Raw genomic sequence first — 9,878 nt, 5'->3', positions numbered from 1 at the left:
ACCGTACTACCTGTGAGACTGTCCTGTCTCTTTAAATGATACCGTACTACCTGTGAGACTGTCCTGTCTCTTTAAGTGATACCGTACTACCTGTGAGACTGTTCTGTCTCTTAAAATGATACCGTACTACCTGTGAGACTGTTCTGTCTCTTTAAATGATACCATACTGTGAGACTGTCCTGTCTCTTTAAGTGATACCGTACTACCTGTGAGACTGTCCTGTCTCTAAGTGATACCGTACTACCTGTGAGACTGTTCTGTCTCTGTAAGTGATACCGTACTACCTGTGAGACTGTCCTGTCTCTTTAAGTGATACCGTGCTACCTGTGAGACTGTCCTCTCTTTAAGTGATACCGTACTACCTGTGAGACTGTCCTGTCTCTTTAAGTGATACCGTGCTAGCCGTCAGAGTCCGCGCGTATAGGGTCTGCACGAGAATGAAAGTTAACAAACGAAGGAAGTTCATATTTTAGTACGCCTTAAAATACTTGTCTTTATTTCTCCTTACAGAGTTAGTGTGGTAACATTTTAGACAGCTATCTATCTATCTCAAACTAGCATTAACAAGTAGCAAGTCTTCACGGATCATTGTGTGACAAATAAGTAAGTTACTTTCGTTCGTTTAACAAACTTATCGTTTAGTCATACGTAACTTAGCAAGGTTAGCTATGCTAACAATACAGCAAACGTTAACGAACTAAATAACGAACTAAACTATACGGCCAGTATACAGTACAGATATACAGCTTAGCTAACCATAGCCTAACCTAAATAAGTAAACATAGCTGTCTACCACTATATACTTAGTTATGGTTCTAGTTATGGAAGAATAGACTGGTTATATTTAGCTGTCTGGCCCTTCATTCATTCATGAATGTGATGAACAGTTGTGTTATCTGGTTAACTGGGTGATCAGCTGAACTGAGGTGTGGTTCAACCGTCTTAACTAGTGCTGAACGACCTTTTCTTCTAGTTGTGAAATAGCTGTGTGATTCTGGGCCACAAAAATACAAAGTCATGCACCAAAAGTGAAAGTGTTGACCTAACCGAAAGCTGTTGTTCATGTCCGGACACGACTGAAAAACGCTAAACGTAATGAATGCACCTTTAGTTTTACAGATACGTGAAGACCATTGTATATTCTTGTATATTGTACTTGAACTGATGGCTGACCTGCCCTGTACTGCAGTACCATGGAAGAGGAGGTGTTGTGTGCCAGCACAGATGTGGCAGTAGGTGTGTTGGAGGATGAGGATGAAGAAGGTGTGTTGGAGGATGAGGATGTGACTGATGCCAAACCTGATCGGAGAGGAAGATTCCTTATTTTTGGACGGTGAGTAACATTCTGTGGAGAAAAGGTGAACCAACTGTATTCCTTTCTTTTTTTTATACATTATTTTAGCCACACATTGCTGTGGGTATAGCCACTAAAGCATCGTTAAATAGTAAATTGCTGTGGGTATAGCCACTAAAGCATCGTTAAATAGTAATTGATATTATTTCAACACAGTGATGATTTTCAGAAACTAGAAAAGCCGCTAGTAGTTAGTGTGGTTGCTGGAGATGACTTTCTTCAATCTCTCTTGGCCAACAGATGGCACCAGAGTCATTGTAGTTAGAATAGACTGTATACAAACAATCTATGGTGTTTAGCCACCCAAAATCTCTTCTTACGTTATGTATACAAATAAGGCAATGACAATAAAACATTACATTTTCAGCTTTGTTTAGATTGAATTCAAATGTATAACTGCTCAGATTTAATGCTTAATTCATTTAGATTTTTGAAAATAATATAAAATTTATATCTTCTCACCCATGGCACTTTGTTCATAAAAAGTAAAAAATAATCCCAAGTTTATTAGGTGGGATAAATGAAACATGCTTAGGTATACAACCCAGACAACTGCCATCCTATGATTAATACTATGGTGTTAGTGTTGGTTTCCATGGCTCTGTGTGGACGAGCTAGTCTGTAGGTCTGAGTTGAATTGTCCCCGTCAACAGAGGGTCAGTGACGTCTGAAACAACCTCACCAGAGTGGTTGAATAGGGCTTTAGAAAGCTCCGGGGGCAGCGGTTGAGCTGCTGACTCAGGGAAGGTTCACTGACCCTGGCCACCACAGCCACCACTGCACTCATTGTAGAGTATAGAACATGTTTGGATCCTAACGCACACCTCACCACACATCAATCTACCCAGAGAGGTCACTTTTTGACAGGATCGGCAGAGCTAGAGAGAGAAGCGACGCATGTCAATGCAGTGTGGCATAGAGGTCAATGAGGAGTCCAGGTAGGACAGCACTTGACTCGTCTGAGGACTAGCTACTGGTACAAAGGGCTGTAGAAGACGTGGTGGACTGGCAACCTCTTGCTTCAGTTTGCATAGCATTTGTATGTAACAGTACAGGTTTGTTTGTGTGTGTGTTTGTGTAAGACCACGTAAGAGTCTATTGTTGTAGAGGCACTGCACCATGACTGGGTTCTTCTGGAATACATTTTGTGTGCTCATCAACCACTGTGACCTACCAGTCTGGATTAAACCTGGTGAAATTTGTTCCTCAGGAAAGTAAAAAAATGAATATCCAATTTGGCAATGTACTGAATTTTTTTACTCTTAATGTGAAGTCAAAAACTACAAAAAAGAAAAGACCGCAGGTTATATTTGCTTATATTTCTGGTCATATATTTGATTCTGCTTTGTTTGTCAGCTTCATTGTGCTGTAAGCCCTTTAGCTGTTGTTTTTAATGTTTGTTGCTAAGTTACAATAATAATGCTTGTGCAGTTTGTCTTCTGTTCTTGCACTTTCTAGAAGTTGCTCTAGAAGTTTGTTGTGAATTGGGTTAATGAGGAGTTGTATCACAGAAATACCTTTTTCCATATGTTCAGATATTTTCAGCATAATATCAGTCTGAATCTGTATACATTTTTCATGGAAAGGTGTTGTTCCCTTTTTCTAATACATCCTTGTAACATGACATGCGTGTTAAATAAAGTTTTAGCCATGTTTTAAATATATATAAATACACATACATACATACATACATACATACACTTTAGGTGTCGACAGTCAGCTTTAAGGTGTACAGCATTAATCTAGTTTTATGTGTTTTTTGTGTGTATTTAATACACAAATATACTTTTATGCTGTATTCAAGGCATGTTGTTGTTTTTTTTTGTTCTTAGTAAGAAGCCTCAGAATGTCGGTAAGGAGGAAAAGCACGGTGACCCTGAAATCCATTACAGGATCACGTCACCAGCATTCCAGTATAAGATGAACCATAAACAAGTGGGCAAGTGCGTCATCGTCAACAACAAGAATTTTGATGAAAGAACAGGTAGAACACCTTTAGAAAACCTGCCTGCATTTTAAAGATGACAAGAACCTATGTGTTCATTATCAATATGATCTGGTATTTCATTATTGTTGTAGAAGTAGAACCATGTTGTTACAAAGAATTATAAGGTTAAGAATTATGAGAGTAAGACATCTGTTAGTTTTTATTGAAAGGATGAAAATCTTGCGTAGTGTCTGTTTATAATATTTGGTAAAGGTGTAGGTTTTAGATATAGCTTTTCCTTTGCCCATATAAGGAATGAACGTACGCAACGGCACGGACCGTGATGCAGCAGAGCTGTACAGTTCCTTCAGAAAACTGGGTTTCGAGGTTTCCATTTACAACGACCTGACCTGTCTGAATATGATGCGATTGATGGAACAAGGTAAGTTGCACAAATAGAAAATAAGTATACACACCATTACTGTGTTATGAGAGAGTTTGCATGCCTGCAGACGTACATCACAGTTGCACTACTAAGAGTTAACCACTGGTTGCGTCATTACAGCGCTTTAAAATCCATTGTGCATTTTGTGTGCTGGTTCATAGGAATAAAAGGCCTTGAACTAAACTGAGGAGAACACATTATTCTTTTCATCCTCTTTCATTTGCATGCACACATAGGGATAAACGCAGAAAATATGACACCGGTTGCAATGTTTACATTGTAAACAATGTAAATGTAAATTATTGACAATACAGTGTTAAAGAAATTGTAATGGGTTTATATGCAGTGTCATAAAGTGAAGGCCCTGTGTAGTCCATGGGGTGGGGCAGTGGGTTTCTCTTCTACAGTGGGTAACTTCATCATCCAGGGTCCAGTAGTACTGTTGACTCATAGACATGCAGTGGGAATGCGGAGAAAAGTGTTGTTGGGGTGAACCTGGAGGGTGTCTGAAGTGCTCTCACTCTCTGTCGTGTTTTGTACGTGTCAGTTTCGGACGAGGATCACAGTGACCGGTCCTGTTTCGCTTGCGTCCTCCTGAGCCACGGAGACGAGGGACAGATCTACGGGACAGACGGGGTGATGCCCATCAAGAACGTGACCTCGCTCTTCAGAGGAGACATGTGCACCAGCCTGGTGGGGAAGCCCAAGCTCTTCTTCATCCAGGTAAGAGATGATCACCCTGAGAGAGAGGAGCACTCGCGTGAGATTGTGTCTGCCCGCCTCGCATCGTTCTTGTGTGTTCACACGCTTTATTTACTTACCCAGCCCGCTTTCTCTTACACACCTGTTGAGGATATTAATGCGTTGATGTAACAGGCTTGTCGAGGCTCCGAGTTTGATGACGGCATTCAGACTGACTCAGGACCATCAAATGACACGATGGAGACCGATGCAAGTCCCAAGCAGAAGATCCCAGTGGAGGCAGACTTTTTGTTTGCATACTCTACTGTTCCAGGTAAAGTGTGGTCTTATTTGAAAATAAGATGTCCTGTGACAAGGGCAAATCTTAAGAAATCAGCTGTTTTAAACCCCATGTCTGCATGTCTTTGCCTTGCAGGTTACTACTCATGGCGGAACCCGGGCCGGGGTTCGTGGTTCATCCAGGCCCTCTGTAGCATCCTAAATGAGTGTGGCAGGAAACTGGAGATCATGCAGATTCTTACACGAGTCAACCACATGGTGGCAACCAGCTTTGAGTCCTGGTCTGATGACCCACGCTATAGTCAGAAAAAGCAGATCTCCTGTGTGGTTTCTATGCTGACCAAAGAGCTTTATTTCAAATAATGTCAAATGATTTCTGACATTTTTACTATCTTCATTAGTATCTTTACAACCTTATTACGGCCACATTCTTTCAACTTTTATATGTGTGCGTGTGTGAACACATACACACGCCACACACACACTTTTGCAGAGCCAGTGCAAGTGGTGGACTGAACAACATGATTTCAAGGATATTCAGGGACGATCCAGACACAGCTGTAAACGATTTTCTTAGTATGTAACAGACGTTCTTTTCTTATATCATGCTGCATACTTAGAACATTCTTTAGATAAGTACTTATTTGGGGGGGGGGGGGTGTTTTGTAGTAGAACTTAATGTTTGTGTTCGTGCTTAAACTTTGCCTTTTTCAGTTATTCCTTATCAGTTTATCCACTGGCAGTGTAACATGTCCATGTAATTTTACCATCTTGAAAGGTTTCCTGCCGTTTTAGGTAAGGAATTTGAGGAAGAAGGAGCACTTCAGTATTTTTAGATATTTCCTCATTTTCTTTTGCCTTTTTTGACACTTGAGTATGAAATTGTAAAATTTTATGATAGGTTAATTACAATGTAACTATTATAATGGGACATAGGAGTACATTCAGTTTTGGAGCAGTAAAGAATTTGCAGGAATCTTAATTTTAAACAGTGCCCTTTTTGATACTAGTGAAACCCAATAAGCGTGTAGAGACTGGGGTTAAACAGTAAATCACATTTTTTATTAGTTTATGCACTTTTTTATTTCTGCCCTTTGTTTCTCCACCCATCAAGGATGCCCCTTCTGGTTTGAGGTGGATTCAAGAGACCAGTTCTATTGGGCTATAATTTTATCCAACCAACTTTCTTAACAATTATTTTGCTGATCAAATACTAATCTGAAAAATGCCAGACCTTCCAAAGTTTGGGAAAGTGCCTTGTAGCTTTGCACTACAGCTGTGTAATCTGATAGCCATGCATTACCAGTCCAGAGTTGGACATCAAATGAGTTTGGACTGACATAGTCGATAAAGTTGATTCTAAAAACTTTATTAATTATTGTTTGTAACTGCTGGACTATCTCTTCATTCCTCATAAATGTGTATCCATAAATGCTGTATCTAGGGTTCCTTTTAAGGGACACACTAGTGGCTGCAACTTTGTCATTTAATGCTCCCATTAATATTTTGATTTTTATCCATTTATGATCTCCAAAGCCATGTATTACTGTTTCATGTTTATCCATTCATCATCTGTCAGTTGCATCTATTCCTATTTCTAAATTGCTGTGCAGTTGTGATGATATGCTGCAGTTCTCCGACAGTCTTCAGACCAGCTGAGTTAGGCTTCCAGTCCACTTTATAACTTTCATTTCTTCATAGAGCACTTCATTTCTGCTTATTTGGCCATTCATCTTGTTTACCGATATCAGTAATGCACTGCAGATAGTATTGTCATGTAACAAGTTTGTGATTGGAAATAATAGATCACAAATCTGCTACTGGGAAAAAAATTTTGGCTTGAATTTTGTTGAAATTGCTTCATATTAGAAATGCCTTTGTAAACCTTACATTGTATTAAAACACAATTATATCTATGTGTGCTCTGTAATTATTTTATCAGCATATTATACTTCATTCACATATTGCTCAAACACGGCAGTTTTGTAATGAGTTTATTTGGTGCTGATGTTCATGGTGTTTAATCTGCTCTGGTCTCCAGTCATAGAACAGGAGCAGATCTGGAGGCGTCACAGATCCGCAGTGATCTCCTGTTGGTCCCGTGGTTGTCATGGCCTGGACAGATGGCCAGGTGAAGTTCATCAGTGAACATACCTGCACAAAAACTGTACAGCGGGGTCATGGTGTCAGCCCCCAGGAAGCACACCAGACCCCTGTAAAAGCTGGTGAAGACCCCAATGCGCTCAAAGCTCCTCCCACTTACATGGGATAGGCCATGGGGCACCCCATTGTGCCATGCTGTATAATCACCATTGAAGAACTCCACACACCAGGACTCAGGCCCACGGCCCAGCCAGCAGTCTTCCTCGTTACCCTTCCTGGGGATGCTGGGATAGGTGAGCCCCAGTTCCCAGTACGTTTTCCCACTGACCTGCACCTCCCAGTAGTTGCGTCCTTCTTTGAAACCCTCTTGGCTTATCACGTTTAGAGTGGTGTCAAAGCGGGAGGGGTTCTCCGAAACTTCCTGCCAGGTGTCTGTGTATGTGGCACTGTCTCCAGCAGGAGAAATTATGAGCTTTGGGTGAGCAGAATCAGGGTTCAAAACCACTTTCTGAGCATCTGAGGGTGGGAGACCAGGCAGCTTGTCATTACTGTGTACATAAAAAAACTCGATTATAGCTGTAAAGTGTAAAGATGGGTTAGTAGATTATAGCTGTAAAGTGTAAAGATGGGTTAGTAGATTATAGCTGTAAAGTGTAAAGATGGGTTAGTATTCATGATAGGCTTACAGGTCTGGAAGAGTTTTTTGGTAATGGGGACTTGCGAGCGGATGAACAGCAGTAGGTTCATGGTTAAGCTGAGTAGCTGCTCATTCTTGAACTCATCCATCTGGACAAGTTCTGGATCTGTACTCTTCAGAGTCTCCATGATCCTGCCAGTGTAAGGGGAGAGGGGAAGAAAGACAGAAGTGACCAAGGGCTACTGAGTTCAAATTATACATTTCCAATAATCAACATTCTTGTCCAGGGAGACTTGCATGTGTCATAACTTTGTGTGCTCCTAGAGAACTGGACTCAAGGCTCTTCGTGTTGCAAGCATCTTGTTCTACCTGTTCTACCAGGTGAGCTACAGGATCTCAACTGAAGCAGATCGCACCAAGCCTTCCTTTTTGTCCACCAAGTCTCTTAAGATGTCTGATTTAACTGAAGCAGGGATCTTTATTAACGTCAATCCTAACTTCATATTCTCACGTAATTCGGTTGTGTGTCTCACTGTGAGGTGATTTATTTTAAAAGTTAAGCAAAGTTAAGGCCAACCATAACAAATTTCTGGGAATGTGTTGTATGAATGATATTGAAATTCATTGCTGTTCAAATTCAATCTGACCCATGCCTCTCTCTGTTAAGTGATAACACTTATTTCCAGTTTACTGTACCTTTGCGGGGTGTGCAGCTCTGAAAATATTATTGGTTCAAATCGAACATTAATCTAGAGTGCTGAATTAAATCGATCGTTACAGACTAATGGGACGGAGGTTGGAGAGTAGAGTGGAGAAGGGTGTGGTTCCAGCATTTTCACACCTCCTTATTTCATACCACTATATTTCTTGAAGAAAGCACTTCCAGATTAAATAAAGAAAGAATGTCCAATAATGAGGCAACTAAGAATAGCTGTATTACTGATGCTTCTGTGAAAACTTAGTCACACACCACATACCCTTTTAAATGGTCTTTGTAGAATGAATACATTCTGTTATATTTTATGTGATATGTACTAATTGTATATTGTTTCTGATTAAATGCCAATAAAAATCTAAGTAAAAAAGGCTAAAAAATCTACATCAGCAACCCAGCTTGTACGTACCTCTCTTCTGTTTCTGAAACCTGCACGGAAAAAGACAACTGAGTGTACGATTGGCTGAATAGTAGCATGTAGCATGAGTAGCCATTAAAAACCAAAGAGTCACATTTTAATAAAACAGAGCAATATGAGTAACGATCCTGCCCTTTCAGGATTTACTGGTACCTGGTCATAGTTGACTTGCTTGTCCAGCTGGATGGAGATCTCAGTCAACTGCTGGTCCAGGTCCTGAGATAAATGGTAGCAGCTCTTTATGTTCTCATCGATGTTCCTCTCCATAGCCTCTTCTTCCATGTCTAATTGTCCTAGTGTGATTCTTAGATCTTCGTCTAACACTCGTTTAATGTCATCATACTTCGTCTTTATCGTTTCTTTCAGTGCTGCTGTCTTTTTCTGGAAGCAAGGGTATACCCAAAACATTGAAACCATATAGCAGAGTTACTGAACACAAAACATTGAAACCATATAGCAGAGTTACTGAACACAAAACATTGTTTTTCAAAAGTTAGGACAGATTTTATGACTTACCCTCAAGTCCATTTTCTTTGCTGACAGTTTTTTCATTCGGTAAGCAAGAATGTTTAGGTGCTTTTTAAGGTTCCCTTGTTGTTTTATAGGTGTTTCCTAAATGTGACATATTAACAGAAACAAGGAGTTACAATTGTTCACTCGGTGTAGGAGATTTTGACCTGAATCACAGCTGAGCGGTTGTGCTCACCTCACATGGCGCCATCATGACTGCACTAGCTCTTAATGTCAGCGTTCCACTCACGTGGCCTCTTCTTGTCTCCACTGCACCAGTGAAGGACTCAGGCCTATATATTGCACCGCTGAGATGCCAACGTTGGAACGTGTGATGTCTGTCATGGCACCTGCTGACCCCGCGCCCTGGGAAGCATTCATGTTGTGCCATGGAGGTCCATAAATGAGGTCAGGAGGCACAGACCCAGATGCACCTCCTTATATCTGTGGAGAGAAGGAGCTGCAGTGAACCCGTGTTGTGGTATGACACTGGTGTGTCCACATCAGAGGTCACCAGCCAAACAGAGCTCTATTTATATCTGCCACTCGTCTTAACAGCCCCACATGTGCAGGCACACATGAGAACAAATGCCATGGTTTGTTAAGTGAAGACGGTAACTGGAGTGCTGTCAGAAAGAATTTGGACAGCAACTTCTTTTATTATGTTGGCTCTGTACTTCAGCACGTTGGCTTTAAAGACACTGAGGCTAAAGTGACTAAATGTCAGCCCTCATTTGAGGGTATTTATATCTGTACATGGTGATTCACAGAAGAACACTCCTGTTTAG

At 40.8% G+C, this 9,878-nt stretch overlaps 2 protein-coding genes across 7 annotated transcripts; one reads left to right on the top strand and one right to left on the bottom strand.

The window, feature by feature from the left end:
• The first annotated feature begins 374 nt into the window (after positions 1-374).
• casp7 (caspase 7, apoptosis-related cysteine peptidase) lies at positions 375-6,623 on the top strand. Of its 3 annotated transcripts, none has more exons than XM_076999304.1 (7): positions 375-603; positions 1,190-1,333; positions 3,187-3,338; positions 3,595-3,723; positions 4,274-4,449; positions 4,603-4,741; positions 4,844-6,623. In XM_076999304.1, exons 2-7 carry the CDS (start codon positions 1,194-1,196, stop codon positions 5,068-5,070), a joined length of 963 nt encoding a protein of 320 aa, XP_076855419.1. In that variant the 5' UTR covers positions 375-603; positions 1,190-1,193; the 3' UTR covers positions 5,071-6,623. The 3 variants fall into 3 exon arrangements, with proteins under 3 accessions (XP_076855419.1, XP_076855420.1, XP_076855421.1); XM_076999305.1 differs by lacking the exon at positions 375-603 and adding an exon at positions 911-1,092; XM_076999306.1 differs by lacking the exons at positions 375-603; positions 1,190-1,333 and adding an exon at positions 2,088-2,292.
• A 37-nt stretch (positions 6,624-6,660) lies between these two features.
• On the bottom strand, positions 6,661-9,541 carry LOC143510200 (putative E3 ubiquitin-protein ligase TRIML1). Of its 4 annotated transcripts, none has more exons than XM_076999302.1 (7): positions 9,287-9,541; positions 9,097-9,192; positions 8,734-8,961; positions 8,572-8,609; positions 7,497-7,639; positions 6,971-7,326; positions 6,661-6,822 (listed from the first exon to the last, which is right to left on the bottom strand). In XM_076999302.1, the coding sequence occupies exons 1-7, from the start codon at positions 9,479-9,481 to the stop codon at positions 6,676-6,678; spliced, it is 1,203 nt and encodes a 400-aa protein (XP_076855417.1). In that variant the 5' UTR covers positions 9,482-9,541; the 3' UTR covers positions 6,661-6,675. The 4 variants fall into 4 exon arrangements, with proteins under 4 accessions (XP_076855417.1, XP_076855418.1, XP_076855415.1 ...); XM_076999303.1 differs by having other exon boundaries at positions 6,685-6,872; positions 9,287-9,535; XM_076999300.1 differs by having other exon boundaries at positions 6,685-7,326; positions 9,287-9,536.
• Between the last annotated feature and the right edge of the window lie 337 nt (positions 9,542-9,878).

This window comes from Brachyhypopomus gauderio, chromosome 3 (assembly GCF_052324685.1).
Source record: "Brachyhypopomus gauderio isolate BG-103 chromosome 3, BGAUD_0.2, whole genome shotgun sequence".
In the NCBI taxonomy this organism is placed as follows: Eukaryota; Metazoa; Chordata; class Actinopteri; order Gymnotiformes; family Hypopomidae; genus Brachyhypopomus; species Brachyhypopomus gauderio.
This window is presented reverse-complemented; position numbering and strand designations above follow the sequence as displayed.

What these genes read in the sequence shown, in the direction of transcription:
- LOC143510200 (XM_076999300.1), bottom strand. Translation starts at nt 9,481, where the DNA reads ATGGCACAACATGAATGCTTCCCAGGGCGCGGGGTCAGCAGGTGCCAT. An exon ending in AGCAAGTCAACTATGACCAG is followed by an intron (nt 8,610 to 8,733) that starts GTACCAGTAAAT and finishes TCGTACACTCAG; the next exon opens with TTGTCTTTTTCCGTGCAGGT. An exon ending in GTTTCAGAAACAGAAGAGAG is followed by an intron (nt 7,640 to 8,571) that starts GTACGTACAAGC and finishes TTACACTGGCAG; the next exon opens with GATCATGGAGACTCTGAAGA.
- casp7 (XM_076999304.1), top strand. Translation starts at nt 1,194, where the DNA reads ATGGAAGAGGAGGTGTTGTGTGCCAGCACAGATGTGGCAGTAGGTGTG. An exon ending in GAATTTTGATGAAAGAACAG is followed by an intron (nt 3,339 to 3,594) that starts GTAGAACACCTT and finishes TGCCCATATAAG; the next exon opens with GAATGAACGTACGCAACGGC. An exon ending in GATGCGATTGATGGAACAAG is followed by an intron (nt 3,724 to 4,273) that starts GTAAGTTGCACA and finishes TGTACGTGTCAG; the next exon opens with TTTCGGACGAGGATCACAGT.